The sequence below is a fragment of the Coregonus lavaretus genome (assembly GCF_964263955.1).
Source record: "Coregonus lavaretus genome assembly, contig: HAP1_SCAFFOLD_156, whole genome shotgun sequence".
Lineage (NCBI taxonomy): Eukaryota > Metazoa > Chordata > Actinopteri > Salmoniformes > Salmonidae > Coregonus > Coregonus lavaretus.
In genome coordinates this window covers 348,548-376,271 of record NW_028164304.1, presented here as the reverse complement: position 1 = coordinate 376,271, position 27,724 = coordinate 348,548, and the positions used below count along the sequence as shown (strand labels likewise).

The window sequence follows — 27,724 nt, the reverse complement described above, 5'->3', positions numbered from 1 at the left end:
TTACCTATCAATTATTAAATCTATTAATAGGGTTGGCCACAAATGCGTAGAATGTGGCAAATCCTTCATCAGCAAGGCAAACCTGGTCAGTCATCAGGACTCACACAGGGAAGAAACCATACAGATGTTCAGTGTGCAGCAAATGCTTTTCTAACGCAAGCTATTTGAATCTTCATCATATAATAAATTGGTGTAAACAATGTTGCAAATCCTTCAGTCAGAGGTCAAACCTTGTTAAGCATGTGAAGACTTACACAGGTGAGAAATCACATCAATGCGAATAATGTGGCAAATCATTGAGGCGAGGCCAAACTGGATCCAAATCTGTAATTTTCAATGGTTTCTCAATGGAAGTCATAGGTTGACGGTCAGCAGAGATGACGCGTCCATAACCATACAATTTCCATCCATTTCCACGTACAAAAATGTCCGAGTTTAACTTTTGACGGGGCGACGGATACGTAACAATCCGTTTAGCCAATTAGAAAAGAGCAGGCGTTTTACGTCACACACTCCACACGGAACAAAAATAATCAGTTTGAATTTGGTGTCCTTTCTCCACGGATCAGTCTGGCTTTGACCTTATAGTCAGAGCGGACACCTGGTCAAGCATGACATTTCACACAGGGGAGAAATCATTTTGCTGCAATGAATGTGGTTCATGCTACACCAGAAATTCAAGTCTTACAAGCATATTGTGCTTTACGTGTGGAAAATGGTTTATCAGCCACTAAAATGCCATCAGTCAATTCACTGAAGAGAAACTATTTTGTTGTCATGACTGTGGCAATCTTCCAAAACAAGGGGAACCTTGACAAAAATATATTGCTGTCGTAAATGTGGTAAATGCTTTAGACAACAGTACACTGATGGGCATATCAACAGACACATGGAAGAAAGAATACAGAGAATGGATTTACTCTGATTAAAAACCATACAAATAAAAAAAAAGTGGCAAATGTGGTCGGTCCTCTGTAGCTCAATTGGTAGAGCATGGCGCTTGTAACGCCAGGGTAGTGGGTTCGATTCCTGGGACCACCCATACGTAAAAATGTATGCGCACATGACTGTAAGTCGCTTTGGATAAAAGCGTCTGCTAAATGGCATGTTAATTAATATTATTAATTTAATTAATATTAATTATATTAAAATGTTTCTACAAAGGGAGTCTGGTTAGGCTCACTCAGTTAATGTCTGATTAAAGGTTTTTTCTCTTACACTGTAGGGCTACATTTGAACTTTTATCTGTTTTCAAAGGACACATTTGTGTCATCAATAAGAATCATTGTTCAGTAAATAAGTCTTGATTAAAAAATTTAATAATTGAATGATAATTTTGGAGCTATTCCCTTTGTTTTATCAAACTGTTAATTTGGCAGGACTCTAGAGAACAGAGGGCGTTTCTCCTAACAAATACCTGTAGAGGATTACTTTCACAGCCCAATTTTCTTATTGCTCTGTCAGAATGCTTTTTAAATGCATGCTTCTTTGATTCCTTCCTCCTTCCATTGGTGAAAGCTGTAAGGACCATTGCTTTCACCTGTCCAAATTAGTGGTTAATTCAAGAAGGTAGAGGTGCATTTTTTAACTCTTAATATATGACCCAGCCAGCCACTTTAACCCATGCCTAACCTAACACTTGGAGCCACATGGTCATTAAAAACCTCACGTATAACACAGAATGACGGTTGAAATAGAGCCAGATATTGCAGCAGAATACAGCTTGAGATCTCATCCTCAAATTCTACCGGATCGGGTATCACCACAGAGGTAAAAGGAGGGGAATCTGAACGTTGCCAATAGAAATGAATGATATATAATTAACTCCCTATAGTATTCTATGTATATCATACATTATATATAGGCTGTATATTTTCTACAATGTGCTTCATTATATTGCTATTTCCAGAACCATTTACAGTTGGTCACACAGTACTGTAGAAAGAGTACAGGTCTGTGATGTTCCTAAATGCGTTGCAGTTTAATCACCAGCAGGTGTCACTCCAGACAGTACTTTGCACTTGTCAACTTCCGTTTACAGACGTAGCTAGCGATCATCACATCACATACATGGCGGCTAGCTCACCGCGGAATCCCCCTCCTTTCCCTGGAGCAGAGAACCAAGACCCACTTTCCGAAATGGCAGATGGAGACAGTGATGAAGGGGAGGATGCATTCGTTGGCAATGTAAGAACTAGACATATATCAGATTATACTAGCTACAGCTTGTCCTGACTGAAGCCGGATTTGAACACCATTCCATAGCATGCTAATGTTAGCCCTGTACACTACAGAACGGAGCTTAGCCAACCAGCTAGCTAGGCTCAACTTTTCCAGTCTCCAGTCTGGTACAATCCATTAGATAGCTAACGTTAACTCCTTTTGTTTTTTGAATGAAAGCTGCACTCACTCAACCTCTTAACTTGTTGAGCGCTGGTCTGCAGCCTATATATATGTATATATACCTGTGTGAAGCTAGCCACAATAGTGGAATTTGCGGTTTGCTTTCAAAATAAAAGTGCCCCATTGAAAGTTATTCAAATGGATACAAATAGTGGAATTATGCTATATTTGACTAACTAGATAATGCTAAACAATGTAGGAATGTGCTTATATACATTAAACAAAATACAATTTCAAAAAAATATCAGTTGAAATCGCACTGTGGATGTATTAGACTAGAATTGCATTGGGGGCATACTTATATTTCACTGTACAGTCTTGACTAAACATCAGACTGGAAACAGATCGTTACCATGGTTATTAGATGGCTAATCAGTCTGAAAGAAGTCGCTGTAAAAAAAGACGCAATTCTCTACAAGCCAGAATGTTGAGTAAAATGATATGAGGTTACTTTACCGGTTGTCTGTGCAGAACCTCCCGACGCAACAAAAAGACAAGTAAACAATACTTAACTGTAGACATTAGATCTCCACAACTTTTTGCGACGCCGGTAAGTTCTGTCACTTGTATTTTCCATCTCCTAAGCATTTCACGTGGTGCACAATATGTAAACAATAGCCGAATATAATCGAACATTGTCGACTAAAGCACGTTCCGTCCCAGTCAGCTGGGACAATATTTGTGTAAACTCTTCACAGTCGTGTTCTGTGGGTGTCCCTGGGTAGGCTGATACCACATTTCATGGGTGCAACATCCATAGGTTAGGCTGTATAGTGCATATAAGTATGCCCCAAATGAAATTCTAAAGTCTTATACATCCACAGTGCGATTTCAACTGATTTGTACTGCTTTGGGTCAAATTAACTAATTCTTGTATTGAAATTATATAACATTCCGATCTTGTTTAGCATTAACTAGTCCAAATATGGCATCATTCCACTATTTGTACTAGCTAGTTAAAAAAAAAAAAATTATGCACGCATGACTAAGTCGCTTTGGATAAAAGCGTCTGCTAAATGGCTTATTATTATTATTATTATTATAATTATTATATATAGCCTCATTCTTGTTATTACATTTTTTATTTATTTTTTACTTTAGTTTATTTAGTAAATATTTTCTTAACTCTATTTTCTTAACTGCATTGTTGGTTAAGGGATTGTAAGTAAGCACCTGTAAGGTCGACACCTGTTATATTCGGCGCATGTGACAAATAAAACGATTTGTATCCGTTTGAATCTCTTTCAATGGGGGACTTTTATTCTGAACGCGAACTGCAAATGCCAGTATTGTTGCTGATCCTTATTGTGGCTGGCTTCACACCGCTGTAGCTAACCTAGGTGGCTAATTCTGTTATGATTTTAGCCCATCTGAGCAATGGTTGCCATCACTCTTGTCCAGGACCTGGGCAGCTGATAACGTAACTAGTTAGCTAGTTAAATCTGTTATATTTTCACAACTTCACTGAACGTTGGCTAGCTAGTTCTACTTATATCTATATATCTAACTTCAGTTGGACACACTTTTGTTTCCACTCAAATAAAGAAAGGAAAAGATGTGACATTTTCTTCAAATCCCATAGTGGACAATAGTCCACACTTGAGCAGTTACCCCCACCTTCATTTTGGACAAACCGTAGTTTGACAGTAATGGACTTGTGGCTATGTAGGCCCATGTAATACACACCATTAATCCATCATTGTAATACAGCAATGTAATACATAATTAAAGGGACAATTCACAATTTTTCAAATTCATAATCTCCAACACCAGCCCAACATCAACATGTGAACATGGCAGGTTTATATGTTTTGGAGTCAAAAAGGCGCACACCAGATGATGTCATCAGAAACACTTATCTTCCTCTATCTCTTTTACTGCAAAACAGAAATGCACCATTTCCACATGTTGATGTCGGGGTGGTGCTGGAGGTGAATATGAAGTGTAAAAAATGATAATAATTGCCCTTTAAAACTAACTGTCACAATCAACTGACCTGGCCCCTTTTCACTGATATCTCAAGTCCACCCCATCCAAATATTGTGGTTTGGGCTTCTCCTTGTATGTGAAAGGTTTAAACAGCTGCACTAAAAAAGTGACCTGACTAAGTACCCTCAGTTTAAATTCCTCTATACCTTATTGTGTTTCTAGCTGCTGTACTAATTTTCTTCTTTCTTGGTTTTTAATTACCCTTCAGAGCAACCCTGTTGCAGAGTCCTTTCATTCGGATGCAGCCAAAGGTGAAGAACCAGCCGATGTCTTCAGTGAAAAAGAAACCAGCACCACTGTCAACAGTTCCAGCACAACCTCCAACCCCAAGTCCAACGGTGCCCATTCAGACGATGAGAATGATCTATTTGCAGGCATGTTATCATTTTTACCTTTATTATTACCCATACTGGACTGAAGAGCTGAATTGGTTCATCTCCCAGTGACGTCCTTGCTTATGTTGCATGTTGCCCGTCCCCTCAGAGGCCTCGGTGGAGAACCCCAGCGCCACAGCCAAGCCCTCCGGAGCTGAATCCACCCGGTCACTTACACCAAGCACAGCAGCAACACAACCCAAGTCTATAGAGCAGGTAGGCTACAGCAGGACATGCCCAACAAATTCCACCACAGTTGAGTTTGATGTAATATGTTGTTGTCTGCTGCTTGTTGCTTCGGAGGGCCATTATGCCATACCGTAATTATTATCAGCCCTCGAAAGACAGATATAGGGAATATTTTCTGTTTGTTAGTTTTTTCACCTTTAGTTAACCAGGTAAGCCAGTTGAGAACAAGTTCTCATTTACAACTGCGACCTGGCCAAGATAAAGCAAAGCAGTGCGATAAAAACAACACAGAGTTACATATGGGGTAAACAAAACATAAAGTCAAAAATACAACAGAAAATATATATACAGTGTGTGCGAATGTAGTAAGTTACGGAGGTAAGGCAATAAATAGGCCATATAAATACATACAAATACTGGTGACCTTATGAGACTCGCAAAACCCCAAACATTTTCATCATCATCATTTCATTATGCAGCGTTAGCAAAAGAGAAAGAATAATTACAGTCTTGTTGTTCATTTCCACCAATTCAGTTGGAAGAGGAAGAGGGCAAGGACAACTTTGACATGGATGTTGCTGTCACCAATCCAGAGAAAATTGGTAAGGGATATTTCTACGTTTTCTTACTGTCTTTAAACTAATGTTTAGCTACCATTTTAGAAGCATTGGAAATGTGTATTCTGGTTGAATCCATTGGAGCCATGATGTAATTATCTTATCTTCCTCTCAATTGAGTTTAGTTTTGAAAGGAGGAAGCCAAGATGGCGTCGCTGTGAGAGGGAGCGTTTTTTCGCTTGTCCAAGCAACTTTGAGGGTTAGGTGGTTAACGGTCTAATATTGGCTATCAATGTAGCAAGAAACTAACTAGAACTTGTTTTAGCTACATATGGCAAGTTTAGAGTTAGTTTTTGTCACGTTGAATGGGAAGAACACGACAGAAGACGGAATATCAAAGCCTCACAGAAGACGGCAGGCATGCTAGCTAGCTACGGCGAGAGCCAGAGTAGCATGGATATGCAAGATGCCACGAGCTCAAGCAAGAGAAAGAACAAGATGGACCAGGACGAGATCCTCGCGACCTCTTTACCTCAGTTTAGTTTTTAAATGTTGTTCACTATTGGTCCTGGAGGGCTGTAGCCAGGATATGCTAGTTTTTTTCTTATTTTAGTTTGTGTGTCAATTTCCAGTCTCGGATTTCATATTTGAAACTAAACTGTGTCTCAACCTCTGTAACATGAGAATTTGATCTTCCCTTTTAGGAGATGGCATGAATGCTTACATGGCCTACAAAGTGTCTACTCGGGTATGTAACTTCTGCAGTAGCAAAATCGGGACTTTTTAAACAGCTAGTTCTGGTCATGTACGTAGTAGCACTCCCAAACCATTTGTACTGTACTTTTCACTGTGACCATGAACAATTTGAAGGAATTACTCTGTGCTTGTGTTGTGTAGGTCTACTTCTGTCAGTGTCCTCTATGAAATCAGAACTTGTGCTTTTGTCTTTCGCAAACTGATACTAATCTTCACTAATTACACCCCCCACCCCCCAGACTACATTACCCATGTTCAGGAACAGGACATTCTCGGTGTGGAGGAGGTTCAGTGATTTCCTTGGGCTATATGAGAAGCTGTCGGTGAAGCACTCCCTAAACGGCTGTATCATCCCTCCACCACCAGAGAAGAGCGTTGTGGGTAAGGAACTACTTTTGTCAGTTCACTTCTGCCCGCCAGTTTCAAAAACAAAACCACTGGTTGCAGGCAGAGTATACAAACCCAGTAGATTTCACAGGTGCAGGGTACTGAACACGGCACATGAAAGACACTAGTAACACCATGGCTTCACTCCATAGGGATGACCAAAGTGAAGGTGGGAAAGGAGGACTCTTCCTCTGCTGACTTTGTGGAGAGGAGGAGAGCGGCTCTGGAGAGGTAGGACCTGAAGCAGCACCTTTTACCATTGTTGTACTCTGGAGAGGTAGGACCTGAAGCAGCACCTTTTACCATTGCTGTACTCTGGAGAGGTAGGACCTGAAGCAGCACCTTTTACCATTGTTGTACTCTGGAGAGGTAGGACATGAAGCAGCACCTTTTACCATTGTTGTACTCTGGAGAGGTAGGACCTGAAGCTGCAGCTTTTACCATTGTTGTACTCTGGAGAGGTAGGACCTGAAGCTGCAGCTTTTACCATTGTTGTACTCTGGAGAGGTAGGACCTGAAGCAGCACTTTTTACCATTGTTGTACTCAGACTTCGCATGTACAGTTCTGTGAAGTATCAAGTTCAGACTGTGTTTTATATTAGCCTGTTGATATTTGTTATATTCTTTTGCTTTTGTTAAGAATATGGCAAAAGTCCACATGCAATGCATTCACAATACATTTCTCAACGATGTATTGCTGTATCTTCATTGATATGGCAGGCATTGCATTGTTTCCTACCTGTAATCTAGCCCATTTATATTTGCGGGATTTTCTAGGTACCTCCAGAGAGTAGTGTCTCACCCGTCCCTGTTACAAGACCCTGATGTCAGAGAGTTCCTGGAAAGAGACGAGGTAGGTGACTCTTCAGTCATTAGCTGTCAATACTGTTCTCTCACAAAGTACTGGAATCATGCATTCATTTGTTCACTGTGTGTGTCTGCGTGTGTGTGTGTCTGCGTGTGTGTGTGTCTGCGTGTGTGTGTGTGTCAGCTGCCTAGGGCGGTGGGTACACATGCACTGAGTGGAGCTGGCTTCCTGAAGATGATCAACAGGGCGTCTGATGCTGTCAATAAGATGACCATCAAGATCAACGACTCAGACACTGTAAGACAATCACTGTTGTGGTTGATTTACTCAAATGACAAAAATGAAATTATAGCAGTAAAGTAAATTATCTAAATTAATGTTTGACCTTGTGCCTTTTTTTTCCTGTAAAATGTGAGCTTTCTCTTTACTGTCTGCTAAACGAGATGCGTATGCTTCTGTAAAGCTTTGGGTAGATAAGTCCCCTTTGTCATTCAAATGGTTTTAATTGATGTTGATTGGTTGCCTGATCGTTCCTCCCACGTTGCTTTGTATTCCAGTGGTTTGACGACAAACTGCAGGAGGTGGAGAGCGAGGAGCTGCAGCTGAGGAAACTCCACGCGGTGGTGGACTCCCTGGTCAACCACAGGAAGGGTGAGTTTCACAGGAAAACAGGGAAACGTCTGCTTCCAAACCCTTTGGGTAAGATTGGATCTTTAAAGCAGACGTTCCCTTTTTTCTTTGTGACCTTGGTATATCTGTTGTGTTTGGTCAGAGCTCTGCGGGAACACGGCGGTGTTCGCCAAGAGCATGGCCATGCTGGGCACCTCGGAGGACAACACAGCTCTGTCCCGGGCCCTCTCCCAACTGGCCGAGGTGGAGGACAAGATGGAGACACTACACCAGGAGCAGGCGGCCAGCGACTTCTTCATCTTGGCCGAGCTGCTGGCCGACTACATCCGCATACTAGGGGCCGTCAGGGTACGGAAACTTCATTCTACATCCGCCTACTAGGGGCCGTCAGGGTATGGAAACTTCATTCTACATCCGCATACTAGGGGCCGTCAGGGTATGGAAACTTCATTCTACATCCGCATACTAGGGGCCGTCAGGGTACGGAAAATTCATTCTACATCCGCATACTAGGGGCCGTCAGGGTACGGAAACTTCATTCTGCATCCGCATACTAGGGGCCGTCAGGGTACGGAAACTTAATTCTGCATCCGCCTACTAGGGGCCGTCAGGGTACGGAAACTTCATTCTGCATCCGCCTACTAGGGGCCGTCAGGGTATGGAAACTTCATTCTGCATCCGCATACTAGGGGCCGTCAGGGTATGGAAACTTCATTCTACATCCGCATACTAGGGGCCGTCAGGGTACGGAAACTTCATTCTACATCCGCATACTAGGGGCCGTCAGGGTACGGAAACTTCATTCTACATCTGCATACTAGGGTCCGTCAGGGTACGGAAACTTCATTCTACATCCGCATACTAGGGGCCGTCAGGGTACGGAAACTTCATTCTACATCCGCATACTAGGGGCCGTCAGGGTACGGAAACTTCATTCTACATCCGCATACTAGGGGCCGTCAGGGTACGGAAACTTCATTCTACATACGCATACTAGGGTCCGTCAGGGTACGGAAAATTCATTCTACATCCGCATACTAGGGTCCGTCAGGGTACGGAAAATTCATTCTACATCCGCATACTAGGGGCCGTCAGGGTACGGAAACTTCATTCTACATCCGCATACTAGGGGCCGTCAGGGTACGGAAACTTCATTCTACATCCGCATACTAGGGGCCGTCAGGGTACGGAAACTTCATTCTACATACGCATACTAGGGTCCGTCAGGGTACGGAAAATTCATTCTACATCCGCATACTAGGGTCCGTCAGGGTACGGAAAATTCATTCTACATCCGCATACTAGGGGCCGTCAGGGTACGGAAACTTCATTCTACATCCGCATACTAGGGGCCGTCAGGGTACGGAAACTTCATTCTACATACGCATACTAGGGTCCGTCAGGGTACGGAAAATTCATTCTACATCCGCATACTAGGGTCCGTCAGGGTACGGAAAATTCATTCTACATCCGCATACTAGGGGCCGTCAGGGTACGGAAACTTCATTCTACATCCGCATACTAGGGGCCGTCAGGGTACGGAAACTTCATTCTACATCCGCATACTAGGGGCCGTCAGGGTACGGAAACTTCATTCTACATACGCATACTAGGGTCCGTCAGGGTACGGAAAATTCATTCTACATCCGCATACTAGGGTCCGTCAGGGTACGGAAAATTCATTCTACATCCGCATACTAGGGGCCGTCAGGGTACGGAAACTTCATTCTACATCCGCATACTAGGGGCCGTCAGGGTACGGAAACTTCATTCTACATACGCATACTAGGGTCCGTCAGGGTACGGAAAATTCATTCTACATCCGCATACTAGGGTTCGTCAGGGTACGGAAAATTAATTCTACATCCGCATACTAGGGTCCGTCAGGGTACGGAAAATTCATTCTACATCCGCATACTAGGGGCCGTCAGGGTACGGAAAATTCATTCTACATCCGCATACTAGGGTCCGTCAGGGTACGGAAAATTCATTCTACATCCGCATACTAGGGGCCGTCAGGGTACGGAAACTTCATTCTACATCCGCATACTAGGGGCCGTCAGGGTACGGAAACTTCATTCTACATCCGCATACTAGGGGCCGTCAGGGTACGGAAACTTCATTCTACATACGCATACTAGGGTCCGTCAGGGTACGGAAAATTCATTCTACATCCGCATACTAGGGGCCGTCAGGGTACGGAAACTTCATTCTACATCCGCATACTAGGGGCCGTCAGGGTACGGAAACTTCATTCTACATACGCATACTAGGGTCCGTCAGGGTACGGAAAATTCATTCTACATCCGCATACTAGGGTTCGTCAGGGTACGGAAAATTAATTCTACATCCGCATACTAGGGTCCGTCAGGGTACGGAAAATTCATTCTACATCCGCATACTAGGGGCCGTCAGGGTACGGAAACTTCATTCTACATCCGCATACTAGGGGCCGTCAGGGTACGGAAACTTCATTCTACATCCGCATACTAGGGGCCGTCAGGGTACGGAAAATTCATTCTACATCCGCATACTAGGGGCCGTCAGGGTACGGAAACTTCATTCTACATCCGCATACTAGGGGCCGTCAGGGTACGGAAACTTCATTCTATGGCCTGAATTCTAAATAGAAAACTACGACTACATTGATTGGATGAGTAAATCCTAATAGATAGCAATGGAAGATTAGTAAAAAAATAAAACATTTGTGCTAGCTTTGGTGCTAAATTGGGTAGCTACTAGCTAGAATCGGAGTGCCCTCGATGTGAAATTGATGTGGTGCTAATTTTGGCCCAAACTCGTGCTGTGCGGCTAATTTGGGCATTTTCGTTGTGTTTTCCACAGGGCTGTTTTGAGCAGCGCATGAAAACGTGGCAGCGTTGGCAGGAGGCTCAGAGCACCCTGCAGAAGAAGAGGGAGGCCGAAGCAAAGCTACTGTGGGCCAACAAGCCAGACAAACTACAACAGGCCAAAGAGGAGATCACTGAGGTACAGGAGCCAGCACTGTGGTAATGCATACTTAAAGGGAGGTGGTATTGCTTTGAGTTCTATTTCCACCTAAAACTCTCCTTATTCCCTCTTGTCTTTCAGTGGGAGGGTAAAGTCACTCAGTACGAGCGGGATTTTGACAGGATGTCTGTAACCGTTCGCAAGGAATTCCTCAGGTTTGAGGTAAGGCTCGTCTTTTTCATTTGAGCAACATTGTGCTGCTGTATTCAGGATACAGGATAGTTTTGAGTGAGAAAATCTGCGTGACAGTTATTTTCTCCCCCTCATCTAACAGAAAGAGAAGTCCAAGGACTTCAAAAGCCAGATAGTGAAATATCTGGAGTCTCTTCTACAGTCTCAACAGCGGGTAATCTTTACTATTTTTTTATTTAATATGTGCGTTTTCGTGTAACTGTTTGCTTGAAATGTTGGCCTTTATACTCCAAATATTGATGTGCTCTCTTTTCACTTTTCTTCCTCTTGGATCTAGCTCGTAAAGTTCTGGGAAGCATTCCTGCCTGAAGCAAAGGCGATAGCATGATGAGGACGTTAGGAAGAGACCGTCTGCCTTTTTTGAACACTTTACCTCCTGACTATGTACCCAGAAGACAATGCCACAGAGCGGAGAACTACTCTACAGCTCATCCATATTATTTTAGCATTAGTGATTTATTTTCCAGCTCTTCAGTATGCTCTACATCGGCACAATGTATTGATTCAACAGAGATGAATTTGACAGTATAGCTTTTCTATGGAAATATGTCAGTGGTGTGAGTGGGATATTTTTACTCTGTGTTCTTGGGCCACCCTTGCTCAGATAGGAAGAGTATGACTTTCCAATCCTAAACTGTTAACATTTTGAGGTACTTCCCTAGATTAGTAGTGTTTGTTTACAGTAGAGGGCAGTTCATAACTGTTTACTAAAGCTCATGAAATAACTTTTGGATCCACAAAAACGCATAGGGGAATGTAGCAAATTGTGTGTGTCGTGTGAAATACCACTTTGACTAGAGAGCTCATTCAAATTGATAGTATTAGTCCGTCTAATGGTCCTTAATTTGTACATTTCCAGACCTACAGTGACTGCACAAAATAATGGAAGCACGGAATGTATGTTTTATGTTGACCCATCAGATGAGTGTGCGTGTGCCTGCCTGCGTGTTTGCGCGTGTGCTCCATTGTTTGATCATCAGTTGATATACATCTGTAACCTCAAATAATTATGTTCAACAACAGTCTTTCTGAACTGACCATCAGTATGTTGTTCTCTGAAATGCTATTTTTAAAACATCTGTGTTCGAACATGTAGCCTCATGAAATGTGTCATGTTCAGTGTTGGAAAAAGTACTCAATTGTCATACTTGAGTTAAAGTAAAGATACCTTAATAAAAAATGACTGAAGTAAAAGTCACCCAGTAAAATACTACTTGAGTAAAAGTCCAAAAGTATCTGATTTTAAATGTACTTAAGTACAGTGGTGGAAAAAGTACAAAATGTTCATACTTGAGTAAAAGTACAAAGTAAAAGTCAATGCTATACATAAAATTCCTTATATTAAGCGAACCAAACGGCACGATTTTCTTGTTTTTTATTTATTTACAGACAGACGGTGGCACAATCCAAAACTCAGACATAATTTACAAACACAGTATTTGTGTTTAATGAGTCCGCCTGATCAGAGGCAGTAGGGATGACAATGCGTGATATTGATAGGTGCGTGAATTGGACTATAATTCTCTCCTGCCTCAGCGTTAAAAATGTAACGAGTACTTTTGGGTGTCAGGGAAAATGTATGGGAGTAAAAAGTACATATCTTTAGGAATGTCGTGGAGTAAAAGTAGTCAAAAATATAAATAATAAAGTAATGTACAGATACCCCAAAAAACTACTTAAGAGTAGTACTTTCAAGTATTTTTACTTAAGTACTTTATACCACTGGTCATGTTTCCTCACAATTTTGATAAAGTAGCAGCAGTGCTTGACTTGGACTGAAATAGGTGTCAGTACTCATTTTGGGTGCTGGTACTGTTTAGGTGCAAGAACTCCGCAGTACCTTTGAACTAATATTCTATATAAGGTGCAGGAACTCAAGCAGTAGAAAATTAGGGTGCCGGTATTCAGTTGGGGTTATACACAAGTCCAGCACTGACTAGCAGTGTGTATTGATGATGAAAGCATAGTGGTAACAAGTGTTGACTCCTTTAATTTTCTTACCCAACATTTATATGAGTGTCTGTTATTTTTCCTCAAGATGTGCTTTATTTTTGTAACCACTTGCATTTAGATAAGATATTCCTGAAAGTGCTATAGATGGGAGTAATAAAGATGATTGATTGAACTTGGTTTAATGTTTGAGGCTGGGGTTTTTTGTCCATAAAATTACATTAGTATCCAAGAATGTAGGACAGGGAATATCATATGGAGGTTATTTGGTGCATGGTTTCAATCATATTCCATCCCCATAATATACATTTTAAATTACTGATCTTGTATCAGTGGAGTAGGTACGAGTGTTGCATTGTTGAAACCATTGAGTTACATAATTTGAAGTCATATACTCAAATAATTATTCACCATTATTAAAAAAATATATATTTTTTACTTGGGTCAAAAAAATAAGTATCGAACCCTGTGCAACCTGGAAGTGTTGACGCAAGCGGGTGTGCTGTTCATAGCTCAATGGTGCGGTTGCCTGTACTTCCGGAGAACGTAAAACGTTTCACGAGCAGCGAGATAGCGAGAAGAAGAAAAATAATGAAAGGGTTGCTAGTCTGTCTCTCTTGACTTATAATTATACAATATTTATATTTTATAGAATTAAATACATTCGAACACCTTGCGGACATTTAAGTGAAATCGCAAGAGGCGTCTGAATCAACAGTTATCACCACAGCTAAAGTAAGTAGGTGGTTGTTTGCATGATGATAGCTAGCCTCGTTGCTAATGACGATAACTACACTACTGGAGCTAGTTAGCTATTTTCCATTTCCTCGTTCCACCTAATTTGGGTTAACCGAAATTACGTTCCCACTGAAACAATTGTGGTTCCATGTCAATGAGACTAGCTATAGCTAAATATCAATTAAATAAATGGCGCTGTTAGTTGGCCTGCTAGCTAGCTAACGTATCCAAGCAAGTAACGTTATTGCTTTTTCATCCAAATCATTTTTTTTGCATAGTTAGCTACCTAACGTTAGCTGGATAGATGAAAGTTATGGATGGATAACATTGCCCAATTTAACATTATGGGTGCTTGCTTTTGACAAAACAAACGCTAACTATCTAACGTTAGCTAGCTAACGTTATGGACATTACCATCATTGGATCAGTGTGTGAAAGCTAGTTAACGTCAATTTACACATCTACTGTAGGTAGCAAGCTAATCGATATGTCCACATTGTCATGAAGTAGCTTTTGTCTACGGAAGAAGGCTATAATAACAAACGTCGCTGCTGGCATCGTTTAGCTCGTGGAAAAGCATATTCGCTGTTAACGTTAAATCAGTATTTTCCCTGTTAGTTAGCTAACTAGGTATGTCTTGTTATTTAAATTGTGTAGGCCTAACTATAGCCATTATTTTCTGGAGAAAATGATTAGACCTACAGTAGAATGATTCCTCATTTGATGTTAATCTGGCTACCTGAGACAAAATATATTGACGTATAGAATATAAATGACTTTATTTACAGTATATATGGACAAATATGCGTGCAAAGTGAGAAAAGACTGAGTGAGCCATTGAGGAAAAATGGAGCAGGTGAAATTCTTTACAACCTTGGGACATGAGTGTTTGCACCTTAGGCCAGCACAGAGGGTCAATCAGGGCGGGGTCATGATAATTTGTTTATCCCTTTCAACTTCTGTTCCATGGCATCTCAGCAATTTTTTTGGGGGGGTGGTTAGAACTAATCGATGGTATGCAGTCGTCTGTTTGTGCAACTCAAAAAGCATGTGAAAAAGTGTCATCTCATTTTCTGATGTTTTTTTGTAATGAAAACTAGTCTTGCCCAAACTGACAGTGGTTATGCAGATTATTGGCGTCTGTCTCAGGTTAACCACAAGGCCTATAGGAGGCACCAGGCCCAGCAAGTTGCCAGGGTTGTTCTCAACCCACTTTCTTCTATCCTTTTATTTATGACAGAACTCCCTCTTCTTGGTACAAAATAAAACAGACTAAACTCTATGGTTCTTTAAAAACCTACATTATGTACAATATTGTGTTTATAGTTTGCAAAATAAACAACTGTCTGAGTGACAACATAAGACCGTTTTTTCAAACATTACGACTGTTTTCCTCAAGAAAGTAAGTCTGCTTCATGTTTTGTTGCCTTTTATTAATTTTTCTCCCCAATTTCGTGATATCCAATTGGTAGTCACTGTCTTGTCCCATCGTTGCAACTCCCATACGGACTCGGGAGAGGCAAAGGTCTAGAGCCATGCGTCCTCCGAAACACGACCCTGCCAAGCGACACTGCTTCTTGACGCACTCCTCGCTTAACCCGGAAGCCAGCCCCACCAATGTATCGGAGGAAACACTGTACAACTGGCGACCGTGTCAGCGTGCATGCTCCCGGCCCTCCACAGGAGTCGCTAGAGTGCAATGGGACAAGGACATCCCGGCCGGGCAAACCCTCCCCTAACCCGGACGATGCTGGGCCAATTGTATGCCGTCTCCGGGTCGCGTCAGGCTGCGACAAGCCCGGGATCGAACCCGGATGTGTAGTGACGCCTCAAGCACTGCGATGCGGTGCCTTAGAACGCTGCGGTGCCTTCCTTACTTCCTAGTATCGCAATACTGGGATCAGCCCGTGTCCCGGCAAGTTTTCTTTGAAAGCCTGCTTGGAAAAGTTGAATTGGCCAATGTTGTTGTTGTGGGGAACTTTGAAAGGAAGTCAATAGGGCTGATAAATTGCTTCAAGCTACAGTGCATGAGAGCAGACAGTGGGAGAAGCAGCTGTTAGCTGGCACTGCCACAGTGTGAATCCCTCCGTATTGCCTGACCCCCCCCCATCGGGCTGATCTTTCCACTAAAGGTTAATGACTCTATTTAGAGCAGGGGTGTCAAACTCATTCCACGGAGGGCTGTGTCTGCTAGTTTTGTTATTTCCTTTCAATTCTGCCAATTAAGAAGTAGACAACAAGGTGAGGGGAGTTCTTAACCAATAAGGGACCTTCATTGATCTATAAAGTACAAGGGAGGAGTGAAAACCGCCCAGATACTCGGCCCTCCATATGAATTTGACACCTGTGACAAACTCATCCTAGAGGCCAGTCAGTAGCTAACCCTGTCCACACAGTTGCCACAGTGTTATTGTAGATATTTTTCACCAGTCTTGCTCATTAAACACCCAACAGTTTGATAATGCAGCCTATTGTCTCAGCTACCTCAAGTGTAGACTAGAGTAGTACTTTATTGATCCCAACATGGGAAAATGTTTTATCACCACAGACAACAAGTATCAATAACATAGCCTACACATACTAAGACAACTGCACCGTAGGAGCATTAAAAGATGGTCCAATTTTATTTTTTATTTTTTTAAAGCTAAGATGCCGTTGTCTATCCTTTTCTGGGGAAACAAGCAATAACAACATTCGTAGCATGGACGTAATCATAAATCATCACATTCAAAGCCTGATGGCTATGAGTAAGAATATAGTATATACTCCTATTACAGGATTTCCCACCGCCTGGTGTCTGAAAAACACTTCTGATGGTGTCATGCACACATATAATGCCAAAAAAACGTAACTTAGCAGGAAAGCCATCAATGTTATGTTTTTTTTTTTTTTTTGCATATTTGTGCATGGCACCATCAGAAGTGTTTGTCAGACATCGGGCTGTGGGAAATCCTGTGTTGAAGTTAAAGGTTGTAATGCACAGATGGCTTAACTTATGGCAAAAGTCATACAGACTTAAAGTAAAGTAACCTACACTGTTATCTGGGGGGGGGGGGGGAAATCAACAAAACTGTTGTTAATGACAGTATTAATACAAGTTACTGTTAACCCACAACTAGGTTAGCAGCAAGTAGTAAATATCGACCCCCTAAACACATATGAAGGTCAATTTCCAATTTGATTATTGGACTGGAAAAAAAGTGGCACACTCATCTAATGGCAAAGTCATTAGATGAGTGGTCCTCTGTAGCTCAATTGGTAGAGCACGGCGCTTGTAACGCCAGGGTAGTGGGTTCGATCCCCGGGACCACCCATACGTAAAAATGTATGCACACATGACTGTAAGTCGCTTTGGATAAAAGCGTCTGCTAAATGGCTTATTATTATATTATATTATATCTAAAGCAATAACACTAGTCATTTAGGTCTAGTACAACCATGCATGCACACAAGATCCAGCATGACTGTTGTGCAGCCTGATAGATGGCAATGATTATCCAGGCTGGGACTGGGTGAGTTGTCAGTCACCTCACCACCACCACTGCTGTCTTTGCTGTCCTGTGCTCTCCCTGTTTTGGGGGTTTATGTAACGGGAAGGCTGTGGAGCTGCCCTTGGGAGAGACTGGCTGTCTTTGATGCTGAGATGGAATCTGAGAAACTGAACATGAGTCACCGCACCGGGGCCCACACACACACACACACTACTCCAGCTTCACCCATGCCGCCATGTCTCGGCAAATCATCTATGCTTTTCAGGATTCATTGTGTTGATATACAAAAAAAATACATTGAGCGGTTATGAATGTGCAAACATAATTAGGTTGATCTGCAAACATAATTTGGTTCATGATGGCTCTTGGAAAAGGGAGCTAGCTTTGTAGGTCCATTGAATGTAGGCCTCGACTTAATCTGTTTTCCCTGTGTTGTCTCTTGACTGATCATTTTATGAAGTTAGACTCTACACGCCTCTGCTGTGCTATTGTAATTAATGAGCAAGAAAGCATTACTGACAATCAGGCTGTCTCAAGACAGTGTGATTGTGTTGACAATGATTAGGCCTGCTAACACAGACTCTCTCATGGGCAAGACATTGTGTTGAAGTCCAGGCTGTGTGTAAAGTTGTTATTCTGTTTCCCTGCTGAGAGACAACTTTATGTAATGGTTTACATAATAATCTCACTACCCACATCCTTGAATACAGCCAGTGGGTGTAATCTTCTAAGATGATTAAAATCACGACTTTCATTTTGTCTCCAGGGTCAAACCTCTGACTACATTTCATGTTGATTAGTATCTCTCTAGCAAGTCTTCGATGGTAGAGCGAGACATACAACAATGTACTATTCCGTTCACCTTTCTAATAGTAGACAATGATAATAAGTTGACTGTAGTTCATGTTTGACTTTGCCGTACCCAACGTATTTGTGTCTCCTTAAAGCTAAAATCCTTAGTTGAAACAATAACAAAGCTAACACCCAGCCTCTGTTTCGGTAAAAAGCTTAGAGAAATGTAAACACTCAAATTCATAGGCAGAGCTATTGATGGAAGAACTGGTCATCCATGATTTCAAAATTATAGTTTTAATTGAGTCTATACAGTGTTTGTTTACATGTACATTGTTTACAAACAGCTTTTAAAAAAGTTTTTAAAAGAGTTAAAGTATATTTTGGGTTCTGATGGGGTATGACACTTAATCTAAGCTCATGTGACATTTATAAGTTATAGTCATCAAGAATCAATGGGTATAAATCATTAAGTCAAAAAATTGATGTAGCAACTAAGGATTCTAGCTTTAATAAGCATGGTAGCTAACAGTCCAGCGTGCTCTGATTGTTGAAGTCTGTCCCATTCAGCCAGACAAATGATCTCGGTAGCTATATTTTCATATTGGCCAGGTGCCTCGTAGGACAGTCAGTCAAGATGAATTGATGGCCTGCTGGTAACACCAAAAGGCTAATTCATAGATCACCTCCTTAAACCACCATGTCACTCAATGACATTGTACTGAGAGACGTCTCCTAATGTGTTTACTTCCTGCTTCCTCCCCAGGTCTCCTATCTCTTCCCTGGTCCCACCCCGATGTCGAGCACACTGGCCAGCCACCACAGTGATTGGTAGAGGGCGGTGAAGGGGCAGCCAGCGGCTAGGTGCCAGCCCTCGGCCCATGAGCGTTGTCGTGCCAGGCCTCAGCCGGTGCCAGTGACGGGGCTGTGGTGGGCACGGCCCGAGGCCTCTAACTGGATCCCTCGAAGCAGCAGCAGCCGCCCGGCGGCACCCGCAGTGCCATGGACCATCCAAAAGAGGGTGAGCGGCCGGCGAGGAGCAGCAAGGTGGCACAGGGGCGCAGCGGGCACTCCAGACCCTCCAGCTCCTCAGCCTCCTCCGGGGTGCTCATGGTGGGACCCAACTTCCGCGTGGGCAAGAAGATCGGCTGCGGCAACTTCGGAGAACTGAAGCTCGGTAAGAGAGTTTAACGTGATCTTTATAATGGTAGGCCTGTATTTCATGTTGAACCACCCAAGGACACTCGGCTTACATGGGAAACATAAGCTGCTCAGTTGAACTGATCTTTTTTGTGTTGAACATTTCATATCATGTGTTGGCCGCTAGTGTTGCCATGATACCAACATTTTACTAACAATACGATACCAGACCAAGTATCACGATACTGAGTAGTATCGCGATACCACAGGGAAAACATTCAGTGGCTTTGCATCCTGTGGCCTAACTGATAAAACTACAACGTTTTGATTTGTAAAGTTTTAAATAGAGTATCTTCTTGCACATCACGATATAGCGTCAATGTCAAATATCACGATATTTGATTTAATCATATATCAGCCCAAGCCTATAAGTATCATGATGTTTTTGTACCGTGATATTACCGTGGTAACAGTATACCGTGCAACACTATTGGCCACACAAGCCTCCCAAGCCCAGCATGGCTTATGTTGTCAATAGTGCTTTTATTTGGGCTCACGGGGATAGGCCTATATTGATACTGATTTATTCATGCCTGCTTCATAGTAATCACATGAATAATGCACATGATTTCAGTGGCTTTTCCTGTCCTATCATGGCCAGGAACATAAAAGCCATATTTCAGATGCTAAATTCATGACATTCTCACAATCCAATGACACGGAGGACTGAGGTTTATCAGCTTCAAAGTGTGTTATAACTGGTTATATTATAACCTCGCACATCAACACAAGACCGACACACAGACTGGCTCTGAGACCTATCAGTGCTAACATTGTGTTTGTGTACAGAATGTAGTATCACATGTGGCGCTCTGCTATGCTCCAAATATCAATGGATGTCTGTTAATTGTAGATTAGCTAGTACACCTGATGGCCAAAGGCGGGGCCTGCTTGCTGAATGGAACATACTGGGGTCACCCCAATGATGTATATAAAACCTGGATTGCTGCTGCTATGTATTGGCCATTGAGAGGCTTTGAAGCCACCCGTCGGCCATATTGGCACTCCCCAGTAGGAGCAGTCCTCCAGAGGAATGAATGGAATTCTACAGTATTTAAATAAAATAAAAAATGAGAAATGTATTTAACTATTTTGTTGTAACATTAGTTATCTCAAAATTATACTTTAAGGAAAATTGTATGTATTTTTGTGTTTAGCTCACATAATATAATTTAAAATTATGCATAAGGTATCTGTAATATAATACATGTGGCAAAAAAACGAATGTAGACATTAATAAATTCATAAATAAATAGCTTCCAAAATATTTTTTGCAATGGTGGGGTAGTGCCAAGATGGCAGCACGGTGGCTTCAACACACCGCCCCCCAATAGTAATCTAGTGTATATATCAGTTATTGGGTCACACAAAAACCTCTGTCTAGATGGATACAAACACACACACTCCTTTTTCTTGAGGCTGGGCTGAAGTGCCCCTGAGCAACACAGAGTTCACTATTTTCCATGGCTTTTTTTGTCCTGCTCTGACACTGCTTTTGGAAATGGTCATTCACTATCTACTAGGCTAAACACCAAAACACTCTATTTAGGCTAGCCCTTCAGTAGGTTGAATAATAACCAAAGTGCTCTTATCTGAATGCCACCTCTCTCTGCTTTGTTTCAGGTAAAAATCTCTACACCAACGAGTATGTAGCTATTAAACTGGTAAGTACTCGTTCCTGTAAAAATAAACTACACTGAACAAAAATATAAATGCATCATTGTTGTTCCCATGTTTCATGAGCTGAAATAAAAGATTCCAGACATTTCCCATATACACAAAAAGCTTATTTCTCTCACATTTTGTGCACAAATTTGTTGACATCCCTGTTAGTGATCATTTCTCCTATCGCCAAGATAATCCATCCACCTGACAGGTGTGGCATATCTAGAAGCTGATTAAACAGCATGATCATTACACAGGTGCACCTTGTGCTGGGGACAATAAAAGGCCACTAAAATGTGCAGTTTTGTCACACAACACAATGCCACAGATGTCTCATGTTTTGAGGGAGTGTGCAATTGGCATGCTGACTGCAGGAATGTCCACCAGAGTTGTTTCCAGAGAATTGAAAGTTAATTTACTCTACCATAAGCTGCCTCCAACATCGTTTTAGAGAATTTGGCAGTACGTCCAACCGGCCTCACAACCGCAGACCACGTGTAACCACGCCAGCCCAGGACCTCCACATCCGGCTTCTTCACCTGCGGCATCGTCTGAGACCAGCCTCCCGGACAGCTGTTGAAACTATGGGTTTGCACAACCGAATAACTTCTGCACAAACTGTCAGAAACCGTCTCAGGGAAGCTCATCTGCGTGTTCATCGTCCTCACCAGGGTCTTGACCTGAGAGTAGTTTGGCGTCATAACCGACTTCGGTGGGCAAATGCTCATCTTCGATGGCCACTGGCACGCTGGAGAAGTGTGCTCTTCACGGATGAATCCCGGTTTCGACTGTACAGGTTTGCTGATGTCAGCGTTGTGAACAGTGCCCCATGGTGGGGTTATGGTATGGGCAGGCTACGGACAACAAACAGAATTTTATTTGATCAATGGCAATTTGAATGCACAGAGATACCATGACGAGATCCTGAGGCCCATTGCCGTGCCATTCATCCGCCACAATCACCCGATGTTTCAGCATGGTAATGCACGGCGCCATGTCGCAAGGATCTGTACACAATTCCTGGAAGCTGAAAATGTCCAGGTTGCATACTCACCAGACATGTCACCCATTGAGCATGTTTTTGATGCTCTGGATCGCCGTGTACGACAGCGTGTTCCAGTTCCCGCCAACATCCAGCAACTTCGCACAGCCATTGAAGAAGAATGGGACAACATTCCTCAGGCCACAATCAACAGCCTGATCAACTCTATGCGAAGGAGATGTGTCACGCTGCATGAGGCAAATGGTCACACCAGATACTGACTGTCATGTGAAATCCATAGATTAGGGCCTAATGAATTTATTTCAATTTACCGGTTTTCCTTATATGAACTGTAACTCTGTAAAATCCTAGAAATTGCTGCAAGTTGCGTTTTATTTTTGTTAAGTGTAAAACATATCATAACGCTTTGCAACATGCCAACATGTAGCATAAACATGTTATAGCCATCACATGCGTTTATATGATTAATTGTCTGCATGAGCGATTTGAATTTTTCCCCTATCGCATATTTTCATAAGAGCTTTCATATCTTGCGACATGCCCTTGATCCTAAACCAACACTGCAGTTAGCAGTGACTAAAAGGCCTGATATGTATAGGCTACAGTTAGCAGTGACTAAAAGGCCTGATATATATAGGCTACAGTTAGCAGTGACTAAAAGGCCTGATATATATAGGCTACAGTTAGCAGTGACTAAAAGGCCTGATATAGGCTACACACGTAATGTCACTCATCAATAATTGAGCAAAGGCCTAGTGAGGCATGCATGTGACCCGCCTTGCTTTTACACTCCAGAGGACACGTCGCCTGAAAAACATCAGACTCTGCCTTTGAAGCAGAAGACTGTTTTTAAGTTGTTGACAGTCAACATGGCGAGCCCTGGTTGTAATTCCCCTGGAGGACACGTCTAGAGGAGATTGGGGGCTGTCGTATGAGGCAACTGACGGAAGCACTGCTCTGTATGCTTAGATTCAGGGCAGAGTGAATGCATATCAATTGTAGCCTACTGAAGTCTTTCTTTACAAACTAATCTTTCTGAGGATTAATACTGAAAGGGAAATTAGACTTGTATTTTTTAGGTGGAAGTGACTAGGCCTAATTGTCAGCATACCACCCTGCATCCCACTGCTGGCTTGCCTCTGAAGCTAAGCAGAGTTGCCCGTAGTAGGTCCCTGGATGGGGAGACCAGATTCTGCTGGAAGTGGTGTTCGATGGCCCTCTGGTCTTACGATCAAATCCCAATGCTCCAGGGCAGTGAAGGAGACATTGCCCTGCATAGGGTGCCATCTTTCGGATGTGACATTAAACAGGTGTCCCGACTCTCTGTGGTCATTTAAAAATCCCATGGCACTTGCCCCAGAGTAAGGGTGTTAATCCCGGTGTCCTTGCTAAATTCCCAACCTGGCCCCATTTCCATCATGGTCACCTAATCATCCCTCTCATTCCTAATTGGCATTTATCACCGCTCCACAATGCTAGCTGATGTGTGGTGAGCATTCTGGCACAAAATGGTTACCATTTAAAGCGCTTTGAGTACCTCAGTTGGTAGAAAGGCGCTAAATTCAATCCATTATTATTTCATCATGGTGGAAACCATAGGTATAGAAGCCCTGACACATTGTCTATGGTAGAAAGACAACACGATTGACTTTATAATGTACAATGTGGAGGACTGAGAAGGTTTAGCGGCATCAGTGTGCTGTTATAACCTCCCAAATCAACACAACAACTGTCTCTTTGACCCGTCAGAGCTAACGTTGTGTTTATGTACAAAATCATACTAAACTAGGCGTGCGCCATCACGCGCATGTTGATATTGTCCACCCACACCAGACGCAATCAGGACACGCAGGTTGAAATGTCAAAACGAACTCTGAACCAACTATATTAATTTGGGGACAGGTCGAAAAGCATTAAACATTTATGGCAATTTAGCTAGCTAGCTTGCTGTTGCTAGCTAATTTGTCCTGGGATATAAACATTGGGTTGTTATTTTACCTAAAATGCACAAGGTCCTCTGACAATTAATCCACAGATAAAAGGGTAAACCGAGTTTGTTTCTAGTATTTACATTTACCTTTACGTCATTTAGCAGACGCTCTTATCCAGCGACTTACAAATTGGTGCATTCACCCTATAGCTAGTGGGATAACCACTTTACAAATGTTTTATTTTTATATATATATATTTTTATATATATATATATATATTTTTTTTAATGTCTTTTTTTGGGGGGTGGGGGGTAGAAGGATTACTTTATCCTATCCCAGTAATCTCTCCTCCGTCAGGCTGCTTCTTCTTCTTTGGTCTTTATATGGCAGTTGGCAACCAACTTTAAGGTGCATTAACACCACCAACTGGACTGGAGTGTGGACCTAATTTAATCTTTCAATCACCCACATGGGTATATGCTCCTAAAAACCAATGAGTAGATGGGAGAGTCGGGACTTGCAGCACGTCAAACATCACAAATCGAACCAAGTTCTATTTTAGCGCCTGTCTACGCAGATGCTCGTTGGCGTGCGCAATGATTTAAATAACATGTATGTGTACATTTTATTTTTGCAATGCTCTCTTGTACGTAACGCGAGCGGTGTGGTCAGCATGTAACGCAGAATTCTCTGTTTTTCACCCAGGGAAAAAAATTATAAAACACATAAATATCTTACTGTATTTTTGTAAACCTTATTGTAATTTCTGCTGTCATCAGACTAATTTTGTGCTTCAGTTGCAAGTCTCCTCTCAGGGTGAGAATTCACACGAACGGGCGTTCTATCAGCAGACAGCTCTCTGACTGATGTTTAGCTACTTTTCTCTGGTAAAATGCAAGATTAACATCAAGTAAAACATTTAGGAAATGTAGCTGGCTGCATTCTTTCTATGATAAACATTAGAAATATGATGACCATGCATAGTTTTTTGCAACAAAAAAAAACGTGGTATTTCATTGTAAGCTCATTTACTTGTGTGGCTGCCAGCTAAAAAGCATTGCACTTCTGTTGTCATCTGATGAAAATGATGCTATTTTCTGCCGAATATGTTGCACTAATGTGTTTTTGGTGAAGGAAAACTATAGTTGCACTCCCCGGACAACTTTTATTGAAGCAAAAAAACACTTGACTTTCAATATAAAACGCAGGTGAAATTATTTAAAACAGATTTTTAGAAAATGCTGATTTCTGAACTCTAACGCGACCCCTGTAAAGGATACCTGTTAGCATGTATTGAAGTTAGTAGTCCAAATGCTCTTCATAAATCACAAGCTAGGCTGGGATATGTGTGGCACGATGGTACCTTGGCAGGACTGTTCTGGACAAGCAGATAAATAGTAGCTGGTGGAAATGAAGTTAGCAAAACTAATTCCAATTTAGGTGTGCCTCCAAAAGCCGTGGCACAGGAAATTACTCATGCCATTATAATAGCTCTCCAGGTGGCTATAAATTGCTGTACTACCAAAAATATGAAGTTCGCAAAACGGTCTCATTCCAATTTAAGTCAGCAATTTGAACCCAAATGCTGCGGGAAAAACTGCCAGTCAGTAAAAGGGTGTGTTCTTTTCCCATTGTTAATTGAAGTGCTTTGTTGTACCCTGTCGCGCAGGAACCAGTCAAGTCGAGGGCACCACAGTTACATTTGGAGTACCGGTTCTACAAAACATTAGGAAGTACAGGTAAGGTCACGCTCTGGATTATCTTAATTCTTGTTCCCTGGTGGTGTTGTGTTGCTGCATGACAATCACTCAACTGTTTTTGGTTGATTAACAACAACAAAGTACTGTACGGTACCCCCTGTATATAACCTCCCTACTGTTATTTTATTTTACTGCTGCTTTTTAATTATTTGCTATTTTTCTTTTTTCTTAAACTGCATTGTTGGTTAAGGGCTTGTAAGTAAGCATTTCACTAATGTCTACACCTGTTGTATTCGGTGCATGTTGCAAATACATTTGAAAAGATCTCAAATGACATAGACGTTGATATAAAGGATTATAATCCGTCGTGGTTGGCGTCATCAACCGAGACTACTATGATCATAACGTAGTGGAAAGGTGCACAAGCTGTGGTCACACGCCTGCAATGGGAGTTTGGGCTTGTAGGACACATGAAGCACAACAGACATTATTCACAAGACGGGCACTATACCTCATATGTTGGTTTGGACACTAGAATGTGGGTTTGCCAGGGAGGGAGAATCGAGAACAGGAAGGAAAGGCTATCCCCCTATTTCTCGCCCATACAACTTGGAAGCCCCCCACCACCAGGTGCAGCAGAAAGCCACTTCCTTTACCCAATGCTGATAAGACTGGCCTAATGTGCCTGGGAACTGCTGGCCTGATTGTCCGTGTGTCTGTTTTCTGGGGAGGAAGATAAGTGACTGTGGAGAAATGATACATGGCTACGACAAGCCCTCTCCTTTGTCTCTGTGAGCAGCCGGTGGAGTTTGATCTTGGCGGTTGCATCCCCCCCCCCCCCTATTCAGGAAGTGCTGTCATTCGTCACTACCAACACCTAGCAGAGATGTGACCCTTATCTCTACAGGTTATGGGTGTGACATACGCACAGGCTGCACGTTTAAATGCCAACTGTGCTAGCTACGGGTCATTGCTAAGCACTACCTCAACGTTTTAGAGAGAAAGTGTGCAATGCTGAGGACTAAGTTGAGCTCTCAGTTCTGGTTGCTATCATGGAGGCCTTTTCTGTGTGACGCCTTCATATTTTACACCCATTTAAAAAAAGGGGGTCCTGAGACCTGTTAATACAACAAGTGTATGAATTGCCTGTTTTGTCTAAAGGTCTCCAACTAGCAAGTTCTGCATCCAGATAACATGTTTTGAAAAATGCATATGTTTTTAAGCAAATAGGCCTAAACGATTTGGACATCAGCCAAAACAATAATTTCCCCAAAGTCATTGGTGCTTTTCCAGATGTTGATGCCTATATGTTTCACACTTTTTGAATCAGCTTCAGAAGAGGAGGAATTTGAGTTTGTTCAAATCTTGCCTAAATATTCAAAAGATGCTCGCTGCTTTTGCATTTTGGGGTGGAACAGTTACTAGTTTATGCTGTACAGCCCATGGCAGAAATGTTATCCCCAAAAGTTCATGCAGGTTTCACTTACAGGCTCACAAATCCCCCTAATAACATCCCCACCCAGACATCCAGGAGGTTGAAAAAGTGTCTCCATTTCTCATCAAATAGTATTCATGACACATTTTCAACCGTCTGTGACTCCATTTTCCTCAACCCCCTCTTACACCAGCCACTGTCAGGAATCTTCTGAAGACGTAATAACCATTATAGAAGGTTGGATTAAGGGAAACACTCATTTTTTCCCCTCCCTGAGTATCTGAGGAAGTGGGTGGAAACCCACACACCGAGACACAATAGAAATGAAGGGATCTTTTAATAGCTGCTCTAAAAATTTCCTATTAAACCATGGTGAAAACAGTGCTTTTTCATTGGGTTTTTAATGTAGGGAAAGCAGTAAAGCTCTACCGAAGGTCATTCTTCCAGAAATGGAGATAGGATATGTCCTTGTCAGACTCACACCAGCCAACTATGGAGCAGACTAGTGCACAAGCCACCAACATC

General features: G+C 42.2%; 2 protein-coding genes across 3 annotated transcripts in view; both read left to right on the top strand.

Annotated features, from left to right (window-relative positions):
• Nucleotides 1–2,043: 2,043 nt before the first annotated feature.
• Nucleotides 2,044–13,424, top strand: LOC311117213 (sorting nexin-1-like). The gene is made up of 15 exons (XM_084192190.1): nucleotides 2,044–2,187; nucleotides 4,601–4,766; nucleotides 4,876–4,982; nucleotides 5,491–5,557; nucleotides 6,217–6,260; nucleotides 6,508–6,649; nucleotides 6,808–6,886; nucleotides 7,433–7,508; nucleotides 7,647–7,760; nucleotides 8,021–8,114; nucleotides 8,236–8,441; nucleotides 10,938–11,081; nucleotides 11,184–11,264; nucleotides 11,377–11,448; nucleotides 11,572–13,424. Exons 1-15 carry the CDS (start codon nucleotides 2,071–2,073, stop codon nucleotides 11,620–11,622), a joined length of 1,560 nt encoding a protein of 519 aa, XP_084048316.1. The 5' UTR covers nucleotides 2,044–2,070; the 3' UTR covers nucleotides 11,623–13,424.
• A 351-nt stretch (nucleotides 13,425–13,775) lies between these two features.
• LOC311117212 (casein kinase I) overlaps nucleotides 13,776–27,724 on the top strand; it is a 49,526-nt gene continuing 35,577 nt past the window's right edge. For both annotated transcript variants that reach the window (XM_084192189.1, XM_084192188.1), the window contains exons 1-4: nucleotides 13,776–13,979; nucleotides 19,032–19,442; nucleotides 21,089–21,129; nucleotides 25,734–25,803. In XM_084192189.1, coding sequence (XP_084048315.1) covers nucleotides 19,268–19,442; nucleotides 21,089–21,129; nucleotides 25,734–25,803 — 286 coding nt within the window. In that variant the 5' untranslated portion in view covers nucleotides 13,776–13,979; nucleotides 19,032–19,267. The remainder of the gene's footprint in view (nucleotides 13,980–19,031; nucleotides 19,443–21,088; nucleotides 21,130–25,733; nucleotides 25,804–27,724) is intronic.

Bases quoted from the DNA above. Each gene is read 5' to 3' on its own strand.
- LOC311117213 (XM_084192190.1), top strand. From the start codon at position 2,071: ATGGCGGCTAGCTCACCGCGGAATCCCCCTCCTTTCCCTGGAGCAGAG. The intron at 2,188-4,600 runs GTAAGAACTAGA...ATTACCCTTCAG, and splicing joins AGGATGCATTCGTTGGCAAT to AGCAACCCTGTTGCAGAGTC. The intron at 5,558-6,216 runs GTAAGGGATATT...CTTCCCTTTTAG, and splicing joins CACCAATCCAGAGAAAATTG to GAGATGGCATGAATGCTTAC.